The 19,640-nt window shown below is 37.3% G+C and overlaps 1 protein-coding gene across 1 annotated transcript; it reads right to left on the minus strand.

Moving 5' to 3' along the window:
• Window positions 1–15: 15 nt before the first annotated feature.
• Window positions 16–18,282, minus strand: taldo1 (transaldolase 1). The gene is given in 9 exon segments (XM_042490472.1): window positions 16–526; window positions 1,759–1,904; window positions 3,336–3,395; window positions 3,398–3,532; window positions 8,549–8,724; window positions 9,964–10,095; window positions 11,099–11,206; window positions 12,218–12,341; window positions 18,101–18,282. Coding segments are annotated over 9 exon segments (1,014 nt in total). The 5' UTR covers window positions 18,201–18,282; the 3' UTR covers window positions 16–493.
• Between the last annotated feature and the right edge of the window lie 1,358 nt (window positions 18,283–19,640).

Here is a 19,640-nt window from a genome sequence, read left to right on the forward strand (position 1 = left end):
CAAAAAACGCAGCTGTAATGACTGAGATTTTTATTTTTTTTTCAAAGAGCAAAAGATTATGAGGAATGATGAAACAATGGTCTGTATTCAGGTTATCCAAATGATGCTGATAGAAAAAACTGTGGTCCTTTTCTGCCAAAAAGTGCTCGTGGTTCTCTCCAGTAGTCACGTGATATTACTCTCAAACTACGGCAGTTTTTTCCTGAAAAGTTTTTTCCCTTTCTGCTTAAATTTCTAGTTAATATTAAGACTATTTTACAGCAGCGGCACACCCACATAAGCATCAATCACCATGTACGTTTGGTCAGAAAACAGTGTTACTCCCAGACTAAAGAGAGGACAGGTGTCCGGTCAGGAGTCCCTGCGGTTTGGTCAGATGAGGAGAGGGAAGGCCTTCTGGTGCTTCGGGCCTTCTCTCAGGTAGTTGGAGACAAAGAAGGCAGCCTGCTAACTTCTTATAGTTTAATGCAGCCGCAGACACCAAATCTGTCCATTACTGGCCGTTTTTCACGTTGAGCATTTTCTCCTATGATAAAAAAACACAGAAACAGCAAACAAAACTCGTTAAAACACCGTGCACAAGTGAGTCATGTCTATAAAGACGGAAATGTCACTATTATGAGTGCAAATGTGGAATCTGGACTGGGTATTAAATTTTTTAGGTGATCCGTGGGACCTCAATTAAATCAGGAAAATCAGCCCACATTTCCAGCAGTTTTTGAGCAGAACCATCATAATGTCAGTTTTCCACACATTCACATTCGCATCTGCTGCCATAAACAGATTTTCTGTTTTTAGAGATGGACTGTTTGTTAGAAGCACTACTGTGCAAAGAAATTGAAATCAAAGGATCTTTTAATACATATATTGGTTGACGTACCTGATTTCTGTTATAAAAGAAATCAATTTATTTGCTGAATTAACATGCATGATTTGTTTTTCTTTTTATTTGAGGTTTTCAACCTAACACTTCAGCAATTATCATTTCAAGAAACTGATTTGAAATGAGTGGAGTTGTCCTGCATGCTCTGATTATTGATGCCGGGTCGAGTTCAGGCAGGCATTGAGGCTAAAACTCGACAACTATTGAAATATATTACAATCCGGTTCTGCATTGCACCACACTCTTGGATCGCAGAGCGTACTCTGGGCACAGACGGAGCATTAAAAGAGGAACTTAATTGTGTTTCTGCTGGAGTCTAAAAGTCTGCATTCAATCACAGCAGCTGTTCCTCTCATCCATCGTTCTGATCAGCTCTCAGTGGATCCACAGATCAATTATTTAGGCAGAGACGGCGCAGCAGAACGCCAGGTAAATTGAAAGTGACATTTTAATGTTCACTCTGCTGGGTCTAACCGTTACATCTGAAAACAAGCTCCTCTCATCCACTGCTGTGATCTGATCAGCTCTGAAGGGAACTGCAGATCAATTATCCGTCCTGTGAGTGAAAAACTGCTGCAGAGGAAAAAAAAGAGCTCGCAAAGAGCTCAGCCTGCTGCTCTGCATTCACAGACCCGCAAAAATGTTTGACGCTGCAGTGAAAACAGACCGATCAAACAGAGGCCACCCGTCGTCAGGTACCGCCACGCACACACTCTGTGAGAATCACTGGAGATGTGTGGTCAAACGGGTCCCAGACCACCTCAGCAAGTCATTTAGGGTCCGTCTCATGGTTGTTTACACTTCTGTTGAGCGCTGTCCAGGTTAATATCAGATTTAACAGACATGAACATCTGCCCAAAAACAGAAGGACTCACTTTGATCATGGTCTCCAGCTTGATGGCATCAGCAGCAAACTTGCGGATGCCGTCTGACAGTTTCTCCACCGCCATGCGGTCCTCATTGTGCTGCCAGCGGAAATCCTTCTCATCCAGGTGGACCTTCTCCAGATCACAGGCCTTAGCTGCAAAACAAAACATCGGGATCAAGGGAGAAATAACTGCACAGCTCTTAGTTTTTGGGTTTTATATATTGCTGCAAAAATAGATTTTGTTGTCCACCGTGGTTTACGTTTACTTCTCGCAATATATTCAGAAATTGCTTCTGCTGAGTGAATATTAAATGGACCGAGAGACCGTGATGCAGGGTTTGATTATGCGTCAGAGTTTCTGAACATAAGTTAAAAAAAATCCCCACTAAACAAGTCCTAAGGATGCAAATAGTGTTTTTGAACGCTAATCGTGTATTCATGATTTTTTAATCTGGTTCAACTTCATATTTATTAAAAGGACACTTCAGCTGCAAAGAATGAAGTACATGTGACATTTTAATAGCAGGTGTCAGTGCAACATTGTTTGCATTAACATGAGCTGCAGGTAGAACATATAAGCTATAATTATTTTTACCTCATGCCATGAAAATATGTATTCGTCAGGGGTGGAGCCCAGACTGAAACTGCGATTAAACCCACCGCAGTCTTGTGTCGCAGCTTTGTCCCCACCCCCCCGCCACCGTGCCCGCTGCAGGAACATTTTGGCTGTATGAGCCGGAGATCTCAGGATGGCTGATCACATTCATTCACGACGGCTTCACCCAAATATGGTGTATAACGACAAGCAAGCCTAACGCTGCAGATTCGGGCAGTGTCAAAGCAATAACTGATGCTATGGAAGGTTTATCTCTGAGAACATCGACACATTAATCATTTATTTGTCATGTGAAATCATAAAAATGTACTACTTTGAGGAAGTGTGATCCTCTCAACACCTGTTTCTAAATAAGTCTGTACAATTTGGTTGTGCGTCTGAAATACTGAAATTAATAACCGTTGGGTAAAATGATCATTACTGCCACTGTGTGTGTGTGTGTGTGTGTGTGTGTGTGTGTGTGTGTGTGTGTGTGACATCCGCAACACGATCACAAACAATGAAATCGCATTAGTGCAAAAAATGAAATAAAATTTAAATGCCTAAACATATAACGAATACTTGAATAGTTGAATATTTGGGACAAGCCCTCCTAAATTGATCACATTTGCATCAGGGACCTCTACCTGAAAAGATTTTAATTAATATACGATTAAAACCAGAATTTTATAGATATCAATAGGGGTGCAAATCACCATTTCATCACAATATGATATAATATCAATTCTTTAGACAGCAATCCGATATCTGCCAATATCACAAAGTCTGCAATGATCCGATTTTGATTCAGGGGCTTTTTAACATTATTTCCAAGGCTATTTAACATATCAGTGGTCTGTTGAATTAAGTGGTAAAACTTCCTCCTTTTTTATGCTCACTGACTTTCAGGGCACAATAAAACTAAAACTGACAACGTTATTAATGACAGTATCTCACAGAGAGGCAGATTTTGTGTCACACAGTCATACCTTTCTCCACTTTGAGCATCGCTGTGACGGCGCTGTGGTCCTGGCTGAGCTCAGCTAGCAGCCGGGGGAGATGGTGAGCAGATCGCAGCCCGCCAGGGCTTTCACCTGCCCCGTGTTCCTGAAGGAGGCGCCCATCACCACCGTGCTGTAGCCAAACTTCTTGTAGTAGTTGTAAATCTTGGTCACACTCAGCACACCTGAGGAGGGAGAGGAGAACAAATTTAAAGCCCTGATGTGTTAAATGCTAAACATAAGAGCATCTGTGGTGCCAGTTCCATTAAAGTTTAACCCAGTGTTAATCAAGTCCTAACAGATGGATATTTCTGAAGAGCATACTATTGTAATAATGTAATTCCTTTTTTTTGGAAAAATGTGAGATTGTTATTGAGTTCATGAGAAAAAAGTACCTCATAATGGATGTAGAGAGTAAACATCTCTGTAGCAGAGGTTGGGTTAGACTCTCGTTGTCCATTAATATGATGAAAAGGGCCATAAAAACTCAGTCAAAATCAATCACTTCCTTTCATTTTAATTTCGTATTTAAAAAATCTCCAGTGTGTCGGATTTATGAGGATATATTAGCCAGAAATTTAATATAATAAGTATGTGTTTTTTTAGTGTATAATCACCTGAAAATAAGAATTGTTGTGTTTTTGTTCTTTGAGCGTGTATATCTATATTCGGTCGAGTCGGTCCTTGTCAACAGAGATTGCCATATTTCTGTAGCAATCCAAAACTTTAATTGTCATTCATTCATTTATATATATATATATATTCTTTTATTCCTTACATATACAGAACACGCCTATAGTTTAAGCATTAAAAAGCAGAGATGTGGTGTTATTTGTTTGAGTACAGCAGCACACCCGATTAACCTGCAGCTGGTTTCCAAGGTTACGTAACCACTGTTCCTACAGAGGCATGTTTACATACGTTATGATTATTTATAATTATATATATTATTTCTTTCTTGTGTGTTTTAAAAGTTTTTGTTAAGCACTTTAGGATCTCTGTGAAATAAATATTTCTTCCTAATGTCCTTATACCACATTAGTTAATTAAAACTATAATATGAAAAGGAAGTTAAACGAGAGAAAAGCTGGCGAGCGACAGACCGTACCGCTCGAAGGCGACAGGCAGCTTCTGAGGTGAAATGTTTTCTGCACAGGTTGTCATATTGAGAATTAAGTTGTGCTGATTGATTTCAAAATGTCAACTAAGACTATTCCATTTGTTTTTACTGGCTCTCTGACATGAACGTTTCAGTGGTTAGATCTGCAAGCGCTTAAAAAATGTATAGGAGGTTCAACAGTATTATACAAAGTGCAAATAATCTACAACAATAATCTACTTTCTCATCAGGGGGAAAAAGTGGCGGGGCTTCATTCTGCTGCACCACAGACACCGACTGTGCAAAGAAAGCTTCAGACACTCAGCTGCTGTGACTTTTTCCAGTGGTACGAAGCCTTATAACCTTCCTATCACAGATATATAATAATTCGACACTGGATGCCAAGATGGCATCTATCCATTTCACTGGAGTTATCATAGAAAGAGTCTTAATTGACCTTGTTTGCAGTTCGAGGTGTCGTGTCAGCAGTTTTACAGATGTGTGGCCACCGGAAAATATTTGACACAAGACTGATGAGATTTTTATGGGGCATGCAACATATACAGTCAGCTAGAAATTCAGGTAATGCATGTGAGATCAAAGGAAAGTAGCAGTCTTTGCAGATATATATATATATCTATGTGTGTGTATGAAGTCGTTCCCATTCAACTGATTAACACCTCCACTCCACCAATCCCCTACCATAAACTCATTTGTCTTTTTAAGGAAAGAAAGGTGAGAAATATCAGAAAAAAATCAAGTCAGAAATATATTGTAAACACAGAAATATTCAAATAATGAAATTTGTACTGCACAAAAAGAACCCTGCATGTTCTTTGCCCCAAACTGCATGGGACTAGTATAAAGTGGCATGTCTGCAAAGCAGAGACTCAAGGGGACCCACAGAGCCCATTTTCATTAAGATATCTTGAGATGAGAGTTGAAGGGACCTCTATGAAAATGGCCATGCCATTTTTCGCCCACGTAAATTCAACCAAACTTTACCAAAAACCGGGGATGTGTCCTAAAATCCTAGAAACGGCCTAAAATTGTAGAAATGTCCTGAAGTCCTAGAAACTTCCTAAATTCTGATAAATGTCCTTAAATCCCTAGGACCATGTATGAGTCTACTGCGACTGGCCCCTGGCCCCCCCAAGCAAAGCGAGCTGCGTATCCCTGACGTCGGTCTTCTAGGCTCAGATGAACCAGTATCTTGACTCCAGCGCTAAACTTCGCCTGCCACAACCTCTGACATGAACAACATGAATGTCAGCAGAGGACGCTGGCGTCATCGCGGACTGGAAGAGGTTAATCATGTAATTGTCAGGTATGTTTTCCATCTGCTGTGCCTTTATTTGAGTGATGCATACTGTCACACGGGACTCATCTCAGATCCGTAGGTTAATTTCACACCTGCAACGAGCTGCTGTAAACGACTGCACAGACCTCCACTTTTCACACGCCTCAGGAGCAAATTATACAACAGGTTTCTTTTCTTACTTTAGTCTTGTCTTATCGCTTAATTATCAGGGCCGTCAGCACCTGACGATCCTCGTCTGTTACCTATGAGCGCTGGGTTGCAAGGTAACGCACAAAATAACTGTGTGCGTCATATTTTCCACAAGACGAAAGAAGCACCTCAAGTTTCATCAACAGTGAAGATACACCTGTAACTATGTGGACGTTTGTGTTTTATAACACATAAATGACAGTTCAAGCTCAGGTGAGGCACGTTTTAGGGTGGTGTCACATGGAAATAAGAATTAGTTTGCAATGATGCAGTGATTCTGCGATGATAACTATGTTTAAAATGAATCAAATTACTTGGCAACCATTTCTCAAATCAAATAATCATTTTCTAAAGCGAAAAAGACAATCATGTTGATTTTCTGCTTCTTTAAAGCGATTTATTTTAAACGGCTCTTATTTGATTTATTGTTATTGTTTTTTTCTGGGTTTTTTGGTTTGTTTTTGTGTTGAAAACACTTATGAAACAACCTGTTGTCATTGTGCATTGTATTCTTTTATTTTTGATCATTTTAATTGTTTGATTTTATTTGCCTCAGTGCAATCTTCAGGGCAGTTAATTGCCAACTTTGCTCATCTGTTTCATTGGTAGTATTTGTCTTTATTGTTGGGACTTCTGTTTTTTGTATTTCTTGAAATTGATTGCTATTATTTGCCCCATGTAAAGCACTTAATTAATAAAGTTTATTATTAATTTTTGTATATTTATTATCATTATTATAAATGGAAAAGCATTGGGATTTTTGGACTTTTGGTTAAATAAAACACCATTTGAAGACGTCAAATTCAGCTCTGGTAAATTAAACATGGCATGTCTGACTTATAGTCTGACTTTCTATCACCATTTTAGTTTTAAAAAATCGTTAGTGGCAGGCTAATCTGATAGTGGCATCAACACTGATACTCTGATGAAAGATAATAAATCACATTGTGAAGGTTTTTTTACCAACACAGTTATAGAGAGAACTGTATTTGCATTGCATATTGCATCATTTGTTTTGTCTGTCGTCACATGTCTGAAGGCTTGGTGCTTTAATACACATGAAAAAGTTTGAAAGAGACTGTCAGGATTTAGAGACTGATGTCTCCGGTGAGGTGGCATATTTTTTTAAAACTCTGAACACCTGTAAGTGTATCAGAAACAGAAAAGGGGAGCAATGTCAACTGCACCACCCACCCTGTCTGACTGCATCAGCTAGACAGTGTTGTATGACACAAGCAAAGGCACTAGACGTGTTTTCATCCACCTCTTATTATGAACATTTTTAACTTTTGCATTAATAAAAAAAACCCTGAAAATTCAAAATGTCAAAAGTTTTTGCACTTTGGAGAGGTTGAAGAAAGTATCAATAATGGGTAAATGTGACTGAGTAATATGAAAAGAGATTCAGTGAATAGATGATGACGTACAGTCACTGCACAGGTCACTGCAAGTTCTCCTCATCGTTTTTGGAGTTTTGTAACGTACTTATCTTTGCACAGATCACTGAGCTGTGATATTAGTCGTTTGAAACTCTTTCTCCATTGTCTAGCGTTCTTTCTGCTGTTATACATCCATTGTTTTCCCTATTTGAGTTTTACCTGGTGCTCTCTTGAACCCCTTTTCTAACTGCACAAAAAAAACCCTATAGCAACCAATAACATCTGGCTTTTTATTTCTGGGAAAAGGTGACGGGTGGTATTCACCGCCTGGTCAAATGACTCCTCAGTAGTCACGGGAATTTATTGGCTCCAGCTATAATTGGCTTTGATCGGCAGTGATGGAAGTGTGACACCTGATGGATGCACTTATTTTAGCCCTTTTATTTATATCTAGATGCAATGACATGTCGTCACAAAATGCTGTCCGTCTCCGTCCTAGCATCACTTGAACATTGTTCGCAATGTAGTCGTTACCGAATTTGTTAGACTGAATATAGAAAAGAAGTAGCCACTGTCACTTTTTCACTGACCTGTATACATGTGAAAATTTTGGTGGAACAAGGGTATAAATGATGTTATCTCATTGCTTCCTCTGCTGCAGCAGCAACTGACTGGAGAATTAGTGCCATCCACCGCTTATCTCCAAGGACCAATATTCTCAGAAAAAAGCAAATAAATTCACATTCCCTTTTTTAGTCTAAAAATGTGCGTTACATTTGGATGGAAACCCAAATACTCTGATCTCTGATGCATGGGCATCACTTGCATTAATGTGAGTCACAGCAAACTGTCTCAGACTCATGAATAACGCTGTACGTGAATACTGCAGTCAAAGGTTTGAACTTTTTCACTGTTTTGATACAGACAGATCACTAAATCACAGATTAGCGACACAGTTGGAGCTGTGACGTAATCAGCACTATGTTAGTTTTTTATTTTGTTTTGGAAAATGATGTATGAATTCAGTTCATTAGTTATTGAAACTTGTACGCTGCAGTTTATCTTCCTACATGTGGTGTTGAATATTAACCCTAACAACAACAAATACCTCCCCATTTAGTAAGATGGTCGTGTTTTAACTTGAAAGGTGCCCTGTGGAGTTTTTTTTTTTAAACACAGAAGTGTTGTGTTTGTACTGGATAGCCTGCATTACCTGGGTCTTCATGTGGCTCGTAGCTTTTGCGGTCTGTGTTCTCCTTGTACCAGTCGAAGATGCGCCCAACGAAGGGTGATATAAGTGTGACATTTGCTTCTGCACAGGCCACGGCCTGAGCGAAAGAGAACAGCAGGGTCATGTTGCAGTGAATGCCGTGCTTCTCCTCCAACTCCCTGTGCAAGACAAAAACAACACATATAAAAAAAATTAACAAGCTGATGTAATATGATGCGATTTTGAGAATACATTACTTCTTTGTTTCAGTTTTCAAATGCAAAACTTGAGCTATAGATTATTTAGGGACATTATTTCAACCTTACATGTCAAATTTATTTCTTTATACATATATATTTATTTATTTTTAAAAAGAATGATATCATTAATTCCTCGACAGTGAGGCAGCATGGGGGGCTGACAGGCGGGGCACTTTGTCTACCCGTCCTGTAAACGTCTGGTATCTGGTCATAAAGTTGTGCGCACTATGAATAAAGATAAAGATAAAAAGTGGCAAAAATAAAACAAAGGTTGTCTCGAATGGGGGACATTGCTAGGGACCGGTTTCGCCATCTTTTTGTTAGCTGAGGTAATCTTCATTTTTTAGGCAGCTTCCATTGTAAGATTCCCAGTTGTAGCTACCAGTCAAGATTAGGGCTGAATGATATGGAGATTGTCAAATATCACAATAGTTTTTAACCTGACAGCAAGGAATTAGAGGCAGCTGGCCACTGCGCACCACCTTGTGCTATGATGGACTTTTTCTTGGCTGTGTATGCTTTATTTAGTTACATTTTATTTGAAATTAGCCAGACTGGATGAATGTTTCCCTTCCAGTTTAATTTGTTGGATATTTTTTGCAGAATTTAAAACCAGGAAAAGGTATCACTCACAATATGAGGATATCAAATATCTAAAACGATATCTAGTCTCACATCACATTATGATATTATATTAACTCTTAGGGCCCGCTTTAATATTATACACACAAAATTATTAATTTTCTTCTTTCATTAAATTTATTTTTCACCAACATCAGTCCTAATCATAATTATAAAATATTCATTATTCATTGTAATTCTAACCCTTTAAATGCCATAAAACCACAAAAAAGAAATAAAATAAATAAATTAAATGTTGATCGCTGCGGCCTCTAACAGCCAGGTAAAAGCAGTGAGGGTCAATTATGATAAAAACAGTCAATAAATCAGTTTTTTCAAAGATTCAGTATCAACACCACCATGAGAGGTCTCTGAGCACAGTCATAAATGTGCGCACAAAATACCAGGCTGACTGATTAGCTGCAGACAGATACACACATGGACACACACGTGATCGAGTGCATGATCCCCCCCAGAGGCTGATGCCTGGTGGAGATAATAAACGGTAGGCGAGCACATCTAACATCACAGGCTCACCTGCCGGCCTGGATCCCCTCCCATGTGGATGACAGCTTGATGAGAACTCGCTCCTTACTGATGCCGGCTTCTTCGTAGAGGGCGATGAGCCTCAGGGCCTTAGCAACCATTTCATCTTTATCGAAAGATAGTCTGACAGATGAAGAGAAACAACACAGATATTACACATTTAAACGCTGCGCTGCACTCCACACAATCATTTTGGTTTATTTATGACTAATTTTTATGATTTACTGGGGCGGTGGAGGCTCAGGAGGTAGAGCAGGTCATCCAGTTACTGCATAAAATACACTGAGCCTCATATGCTGGTTTCAGACATGCTGCTAAATCCTGGTTAACCCTTTGAAACCTGAGAAAATTGGTTTGATTTCTTTCAAAATCATAGTGAGTGAGCAATGAGAAATTTATCAAAACATCGCCAAAAAATTGCAGGAAATTAGTTTAGAAAAAAAAAAAACTAAAAAGCTACAAGAAAATTACCTGAAAATAAACAAAAATAAATAAATAAAATAAAGTAAAAAATGAAAACAAACAAAACATGACTCCAAAAAAGTGGAAAGGTGGTGAAAAATATATGTGTATATTTTTCTATACTGTAATTTTACATATAAAATTTATTAAATACAAATATCGACTTACATGTTTTCAAAACCTATTTGCTCAGGTTTCAAAGGGTCAAATAGCTTGTGAAAGGCATCTGAACCAACACAAGAAAACTGATGCCGATGCAGATTTCAGAGGGTTAAGCAACTTTTATTTTTGCAGAAAAACCTAAGTGAAAGGTTTTCTCAAGGAAAAACATGATATTCTATAATATTTTACTACTTATAAATCAATTATAAATCACCAATGTGACTGCCAGCAGATCCCATCCTTCATTAAAGATGTGACATGAAATGGTACCAGTGAAACTTTTTGTGTGACGCTATGCCAGAGGACACCAAAATACTGTGATTAAGTTCTTCATACTAGAGTGATGACATAACCAACAACGTGGTCTCTGCATACCAGCTGTCTGCAGGCATCTCTCAGTCTACATGTTGTTTCTTTTTTTTTTTTAAGCTCAAGACGGTGCACATTTTCTTACACGTTTCCTGTCATAATTACCTCCTTGTGACATGTTGTTTGCACGTACCTGGCATCCACCTCAGTAGAGACTCTGCCTGGGACCTTCTTCAGGATCTCTAGCCCGAAACTCACAAACAGCTTGTCCATGGTGTTGGCGACCTGCTCGTCTTCAGTTCTGGACAAAGAAGGAAAGATTAGAAAGCTGATTAAGAGGAGATGCTCCAGATGGAAATATAGTTTGCCGTGAATTGGTAAATTTTATGATTGTGGGATATTTTGCTTCCATAACATCGTCTTCTTTCCGACTTGGAAAGAAAACCTGCAAAATACACATTCAGGTGTATATTTCAGATCTGATTTCTGTTCTGAAACATGCAAAAAGTGCATATTTAATTAGATAATGCTTCTTTTGCATATTGAAAGATACAATTTCCAAAGAATTGCAATACAAAAATTGTCTTTATGACAGTAAGCGATGGGTTTTGTGATGGTATCTTTAGTTAAAAGTTGTAACCAAATGTCTTATTTTTGGTCACTAAAGGTGTGTCAGTTTACATAACATATCTGTAGAGAGAATTTCTTAAAATGAGCTTTTTTTTTTTTTTAAGACTTTCAACTTCAGTAGCACGTACGAGTGATATAAAGATATATCCACAATTCCCTTTGTAGAAACCTTTGACTCTGATATGTCAACAGAATAAAACGATATTTTGGGACCTGTCTTCATTCAATTTTCAGATTTCTGTTCTTGAAATGCATGAAAATTGTCTGAATTGCAGTGCAAAGGACATTTTAAGAACAATGACATCAATTCATCCTAAAGCTGCTTTTGCACATTCAAAGAGGTTGCTTGACTGAGGTGAAATTTTACAAATATAAGTACTTAACCAGTAAGTTGCAGAGTAACAAATCCAATTAACATTTCTAAAAAATGTGGAGAGCATCACTAAACACTAAAGGCAGTTTTTCATGAATCTTTAGAAATGCATCAGACAAATTACAGTTAACTGTGTGCTTGTACTGTGTAACATCTACAAAACCACAAAAATGTTCCCTTTCTTTAGCCAGTGACTTCAAGGCTGTTTGTTTTCGGCTCGTTTGGCTTCTGCCCAGCAGCTATCCAAACAAAGAAAAGGTTTAATCTTATGTTGTGGTGTTGAGCTCTCATTCGTGTCCAACATCTTACCCGCCTTTGGCGATGCCGTATTTGATGGCCGGATCCAACAGGTGCTGGTAGGCCGGCATCTTGGCGGCAGCGAGGATGAGGGATGGGTTAGTGGTGGCATCTTGAGGCTTGTACTCGTCGATGGCTGGAGGACGGGAAGACAAAGCAAAAAGAGATAAAAGTCACATATACACACTCCAAAAATTCCTATAAATATCAATTATGAAACATCCACAAGCCTGGTATGGAATTGGGATACATTTCTTAATAAACTATTTGAAAATTAGATATTTTGTCAGATTTCTTTTCTATTTTCTGACCCAGTAAAGGATAATTAAATAATTAACTGAAACCCTTATTCTCTGCAGATGTTCGCAATGTTAAGGTCAAAGATCTGTCAACATTAACACAACATGTACACCGTCAAGACACAGAAACATTTTAGGAGCTTCAGTAGGGACGGGGATTCGTTATCATCTCAATATTCAAGTCACAACATAATATTAATGTGATTTTGAACAAGATGTGATATGCTGAGAATTGCAACAAAGAATACTGATACATCGGACCTTTGTCAACTGCAAATTACGTCCCCAAAGAAAAACTTTTTCAACATTGGTTGTTTTTCCAAATGCTTTAAAGTTTTCGGTCTGAACATCTCACTTCAGCCATTTTTACTGTACTAAAATGTATCTAGTGGACTGAAAAAGAACCGGATTTTATAATTATAGTAAGCCTCAAAAGCGATACATCACTGGCCGTAAGTCGATCTAAAACCTCCTCTGAGGTCTGCATATCGGACTGACAAAGTGTAACCAGCTGAACATCAAGATTTTCATCTCATTCATTCAAAATGTGTTTTTGTGTAGGAAAAAAATCAAATGTAAAAGGAAAGAACTGCCTTATTTGGACTCTTAAAAATACTGATGCTGTCAGGTCTAATGGCGCCATCTGCTGTATAAAAATATTGCTGCACCCTCCTGTAAAAACAAATTATCCAGAGTCAGAAGAAGCAGATGGTTATCAGTTTCTGTTGACATAAAAAATACAGTTTTAAACCACCTTCAGGAGGAAAGAAGGGTACTGATTAATGATTTAACAGTCTTCAGTTAATTACTAAAGGCTAATTATATGCTGCTGGGAATTCACGGACTCCCCGAAAAAGTCTGCTTATGCTGCATCGTTAAATGTAATGTGAAAAAGAAAAAACACTGACGCAGTGATTACCCACTAACTAGTTCAAATCTCCTAAATAAGTAGCTAAAGGAATCCTGAATGCCGAAAAATGTACACTTCAACTATTTGAAACATTATGATAAACTGACTAAAGAGTTGAATAATCGTTATTATCTGCTGCAACATATCATATTAATGTATTCCATAAATACAGAACTCGAAAACATCCTGTTGCAGTTTACAGAACCGAACGGCACATTTTAATTTGATATGCATGAGCAGCCTTTTCATGAAGCACAGTGGTTTCATGTCAGAGCTCGATTGTTTCAGCGTAGTCCGGCCTCCGCTGCCAGCTCTTCAGCCTAAGAACAAAGCCGCTCTCTGTTCTGGAGCCAGTTATCTCTCAATCCCCCCTTTAAAAAAAAAAATTGGATCCTTCTGCAGGTCAGCAGGTTTGGACTCACACTCGTGATCAACAGTTCAAGAAGACTCTACACAGTTGAAGTGCTGCTGACTACAGCGGTATTCCCAAGAGATGAACTACCTGTTGCCCGATTCATCAGCTGGATAAAAATATAGCCTGAAATTATAAAGTAAAGCTTAAACACAAATAAAAGATTACCAAGCTTGTCCAGTCTTTTCTGTGCAAGCTCATACATACGTTTAAAATATGCAATTAAGAATGCTGGTTTCACTTTTAGAGGAAATTTATAAGTTGGATATAAATGTGCACCAACCACGTTTGCATGCACCTTACAGCAGAATTAATGCAAATGATGACTTTATGGTACGAGTGCAGCTGTATCTTAAAAAAAAAGTTTGCAGTTGCATGATTTGGTGGTTAGTTGGAGCATCAAGTTAAAAAAAAAGTTTGTGTAAAAGCATGTGGGGAAACAACTCATTCGCCACAAAATAAGAAACAAGGAACTTCTGTTTTAAACAGATGAATGTGCTTTGAAAGGTAGTGTGAAGAATTTAGGGGGATATAATGGCAGAAACTGTATAGAATATTTATGACTTTGTTTTCACATATGCATAATGTGAAACAAAGAATCACTGCGTTGTTGTAACCTTAAAACGAGTTGTTTTTATCTGGACTTTAGGGTTGCCATGGTAAACTGGTTTCGAGGCATACAGCGGTATGAAAATTGACAATTATTATGCCGTTATCTTTCATTTTTGGCATTTGTCTCTATAGTAGCCCCAAATGAGTTCCTACTGCAGTCCAAAGCTGACAAACCAAATATCGGCTCTACACAGGGCAATTCACTTTTCACGTTAGCCACTACACAGTTGACACATGGGAGAAGTTTGGGTTCATTTTATTTTAAAACTTCACCACTAGATGCTACTATATCCTGCACTCGGCACCTGCAAGTGAACGCTTGTCATGCCAGGTTTGTGTTCACAAAAACAGCTTTCTACACAAATCATTCAGCGGAAATACAAGAGATTAAATCACTAAATGCATCAAACTGTCATTCCAAATAACCTTAAATGACTAAACAAAATCATTAATGTATTAAACATCACAGTCAGATCACCGCTTCAATTTAAATGTGACATTAGTATTCACACAAGTCTCATCTGCCCAAAGCAGTAGTGAACAATTCTTTATCTCACAAGGAACCTTATCTTAACGCACGTCTTCTTTAAAGCATCAATAACAATGTAGACTAATTAGTTACCAAGAAGCCTCGGGCAAAATTTCACAAGAGCCCCTCCGGTTACTTTCAAGCTTTTTCTGGAGAACCTTTTTTCTCTCTTACGTAACTGAAGCAAGAGTGTGCTGTTACACCATGTTTGACCAAGATCTTGCATTTCTTGTGAGTAACAGAAAAAAGGCTGCTTGACTTTAACACGTCTAAACGTGTAAGGTATCTAGTGAAACCAGAGAAATCTTGCAACGTTCATGCAATATATAGATTTTTTAAACAACGTGGCTTATACTTGCTCACATCTTGAGTAACCAGTCTTCTTATCACGACCACGGACTTGTTTTTTAATGACAGTGCTGACAGACGTATTCACTGAGGCTGATGGATGTTGTGATTACATTGTTAGATCGACACTGTGTGAGGACACTGCTAATGTGGAGGGCATGTTTGTGAAAAACTATTTGGCACTTGCAGGCAAATTTGAACAGCACAGCTCAGATCGTAGTGTAGTGTTGGACCAGACAAGCATCGACTTACAATTACTATCACTGTCGACTGATGAGTCAATTTGTTTTTTGACTAATTGTTTTTAGTCTATAAATCATAATACATACATATCATAATACAATCTATTATTCCAGTCATTAATTAATGGAAATTAATGGACATAATCATGAAAAAAATTTAACCAACCACTCTTGCATTATTATATCAAATCCCTCAGATCTGAGACTGTAAAAAAAATATTTATACTCTATTTGTCATTTATACTGATTACCTGTTTTTGTCATTGTATATGTAGGTTTGAACCTTACTGTTAGCTAATTATTATATAATGTATCTTACAGTTATCTAGTTTTATCTTTGGTGTACATTTGCTTTTTCTGCAATGTGACTCCTTGTATATATTGCATTCTTCACATCTGCACTCCTCTAACTTTGTAATGCAGCTGCTGCTAATTCACCTTAATATAAACGAAGTTTATCTTTTCTTGTCTTATCTTAAAGTGTGAGAAAAATTATGAAAAATTTCCATTCTCTCTTTGTCAGAAAAATTTTATGTTCATTAATCTCAGTCTAGTCTCTCAGTTTTACTAATAATTTTTGTACTTTACTATTAGCCTCGGCAGTCACCTGTAAAGATGCATGAAAGGTACTATGCAAATTAAACTTAATTTAAGTTTTTGAAAATTCCAAAACCATATGACATGATACAAACAGCAAATACTCGCTTTTGAGAAGCTGGAATCAGAGAGCGATTTGTATTTTTGCTTTGCTATGCTATGATTGACTTAAAGGAATACTTTACCCCCAAAAAAATGACAATTTGTAAACCATTAGTCCACAATGATACCTTGAATTTGTGAATAGAACTTTGCTTTTCTGACATGCCTCTTCTGAAAGCATGTTGATTTATTGATTGATTGGGCAAGGACTGAAGTTTGGTTTAGAGAGCACTTTTAGTTCAGTTTTAAAAAAAGGTTTTTTGTTGTTTTGGTTTTTTTTTAAAGCAAAAATGCATATGTATATGTTTGGTAAGTACAGAGCATTTGACTAGATAAATGAGACTTGGATTATACTGCACAAGTTGAGTTAGAGTTGTAACGTGATAAAGTTTTGCCGTGGTAAATGTGGTTCCATGTCAATCAACATATTCACCATCTTTTCATGGAGGAAAGCTAGAAAAACAAAGTTTATTTAATTCAAGGTAACACGGCATAAATAACTGATGTAGTAATGGAGATTTTGTAGGTAAAGTATCCCTTTATAACAATCACTGTTAAAATTATTTCTCTGTTGCTTGAGTAACTGATCACTGATAATCACATTATAATTATACAACTGTACAGCTTTTCGTGTTTTTTTTTTTTGCCTATTCCCCCAATACATGAAACAACTCATTAGTCCAAGTTACAGAGAACCAATTGTGTAATTTCTACTTTACACTTACATACTGCTGCACATTTTCATCCTCTATTTTTATGCTTATTTTATTAATAATGTCAATGGGTTATATTTTATTTTCCATTTTACGTTGTGCATTCTGTGCACTGAATTTTTATCCTCATTTTATCTTACTTTTATTAGTATTACTAAGTGGTTTTATCCATGATCTGACTTTATTTTATTTTTACATGCAGCTTTTATTATGTCTTTTGATGCGAAGCACTTAGTGCATTTAATTTCTTTTCTTGCAAAGCACGTTGGGCTGCATTTCTTGTATGAAAGGTGCTATACAAATAAAGTTACATTATCATTATTATTATTATTATTAATTTAGCTAAAGTCATACAATACCAAAGTTTTTTAAAAGTCTATGCAAAAACGCACCTCTGGTGCTGGTGTAATAGGAGTACTATTGTCGGTTTTCCAGAGTCACGCCTGACTGTCACAAACCAGTTTTGTCGTGTCATCCTGAGTCTGCAGCTCTGGATGAGGAACTATCTGGTTTACATCACAGTGTAATTGTATTACTGCACACAGTTCCTCATTCTGATCCATTGAGAAAGATAACCATTTCCTCTGGGGCATGAAAAGGACAAACGAGGAAACAAAAATTCACTTTTTTTGCACCCTTTTGCGTGTTAACTCGGGTCTCACAGCAGTCTGTAACTTAGTTTCGTGACAAAACTTTCACTAGCAACACATGCTTTGTGAGTGTAACTTATAGCTCAAAACATGTAATTTGATACGTTATTAGGAGACTAAACAACTGCATTGTTTAGTAATAAATAAAAGACGTCACGTTAGTTAGCTAGTTTGCTAGCGCGGCTAACGTAAAGTCGCTAAATTAGGTAACGGTAATAACAAGTAATCCGATTATCAGGTTTTCCGCTTTAACGCTAGTAGTTAGCAGGTAAATTATTGTTTAAAAACACTGTCAGAAGTTAGTTAGCCTCACAGTTAGCTCGCCACCATAAGCCTGCCAGTGTAAACGATGAGAGATCGATGCTAACACGCACGGTTGACACGGCGGTCATTCGCATTTAAGCGGCATCCTTCCTGGTCAGTTAGTTAGCATGCTAACGAAGCTAACGTTAGCGGCCGGTTAAAAACGGACGTTGTTTACCGTTAAAATCTCCGGTGTCCGCCACCACCACGGTGTGCTTCTTCAGCTGGTTCAGCGCTGACTCCATTTTCAGCCGTTTGTCTGGCGACACAGTGGTCATGATGAGCACACACCGGGACCCTTTTATACACAGAAAGCACGTGAGGCCAGGCGGAATGTCAGTGAGGCGGGTGCGCGCGCGCAGCGACTCGAGAGCGGAGGGATGGAGTCAGCGGGAGCGCGCGCCGCACAGATGAGACTTTGAGGAAGCTCGCGCGGAAAAAAAGGAGAAACTTACTGTAAGCGACAACAATGAAAGAGTCAGAAATACTGTATGAGTGATACAAATCCAGTTTAACACGTATGATTCATGACACAGTGCTGGGAAATAACTCCTTTTCTATTAGAGAGATTCATTTGAACATTTTGCAATATGTCGGGTTTCTCAATGTGTCTGAAGGTCCAGACTTTCTAAAATATAGAATATAATATAGAATATATATAAATATATAAAAATTTAAATTAATACATGTATTGAATTTGTTTGATTTAATTTTTATATTATAAACAAAATATTATTATAAGATAAGATAATCCTTTATTAGTCCCACATTGGGGAAAATTTGCAGTGTTACAGAAGCTATGAGGTACAGGATAAAAGGAACAATATAATAGTAAAAAATAGTAAAAAAAAAAAAAAAAATTACAAATATTAAAAAAACTGAATAATAAAAAAACAAGGTGCAAAATCGTAACATAAAGTTGCAAGGTGCATTATTATCATCATTGTTGTTATTATTATCAATTATATTATTTAACATTAATACATTTTATTTCAACATATTTTCCTCATAGAAATATTTAATTTGATTTATTTCGAATATTTAAAAAAGAAAATAATAATATTAATATACAAAGTAACTAAGGTTAGCAAATAAAGGCTGGGATGGATTATCCAATGGCCATTTGGGGCCCCATGCAAGCAGCAAAAAAAAAAAAAAAAAAAAAAATCCAATATTTTTTTTCAGGTCATGACACTATACATAACTAATAAAAAAGACATAATTAAAAACAAAGAAATAAAAAAAAACAAAACATAATGCTATAATTAATAAAATGAAGTCATAGAAGTCTGTGTTACTTTTGACCACGCCAATCCCACACCGCTCAGGTCGTCTTTCCCAAACCATTTTGCATCAAAAAAAAAAAAATCAGAGTTAAAAAGTTAGCGGCGTTGAGGAAAATGGCATAAAACAAAAAGATGACATGACCCAAGCTAATGCGGAGGCTAACATTAGTGCTGGGTGCAGCAGCCCACTAAAGGTAGTGAGTGTTATGCACAAAATTTGGATCAAAATGTAATTATGTATAAAGTATCATAAAATGGACATACTTATTTATTTAAAATTATACCTAGCCTAAGTACAGTACTTGAGTAAACGTACTTAGTTAGATTCAAACACTGCATATCACATATAAATATGTCTCATTAGTCATGACTAAAGTATGAGGTAACCAATGGTGGAAGTATTAAGATTTTTACTTCATCAAAATAGTAATA

Source organism: Plectropomus leopardus, chromosome 1 (genome assembly GCF_008729295.1).
Source record: "Plectropomus leopardus isolate mb chromosome 1, YSFRI_Pleo_2.0, whole genome shotgun sequence".
Taxonomy (NCBI): Eukaryota; Metazoa; Chordata; class Actinopteri; order Perciformes; family Serranidae; genus Plectropomus; species Plectropomus leopardus.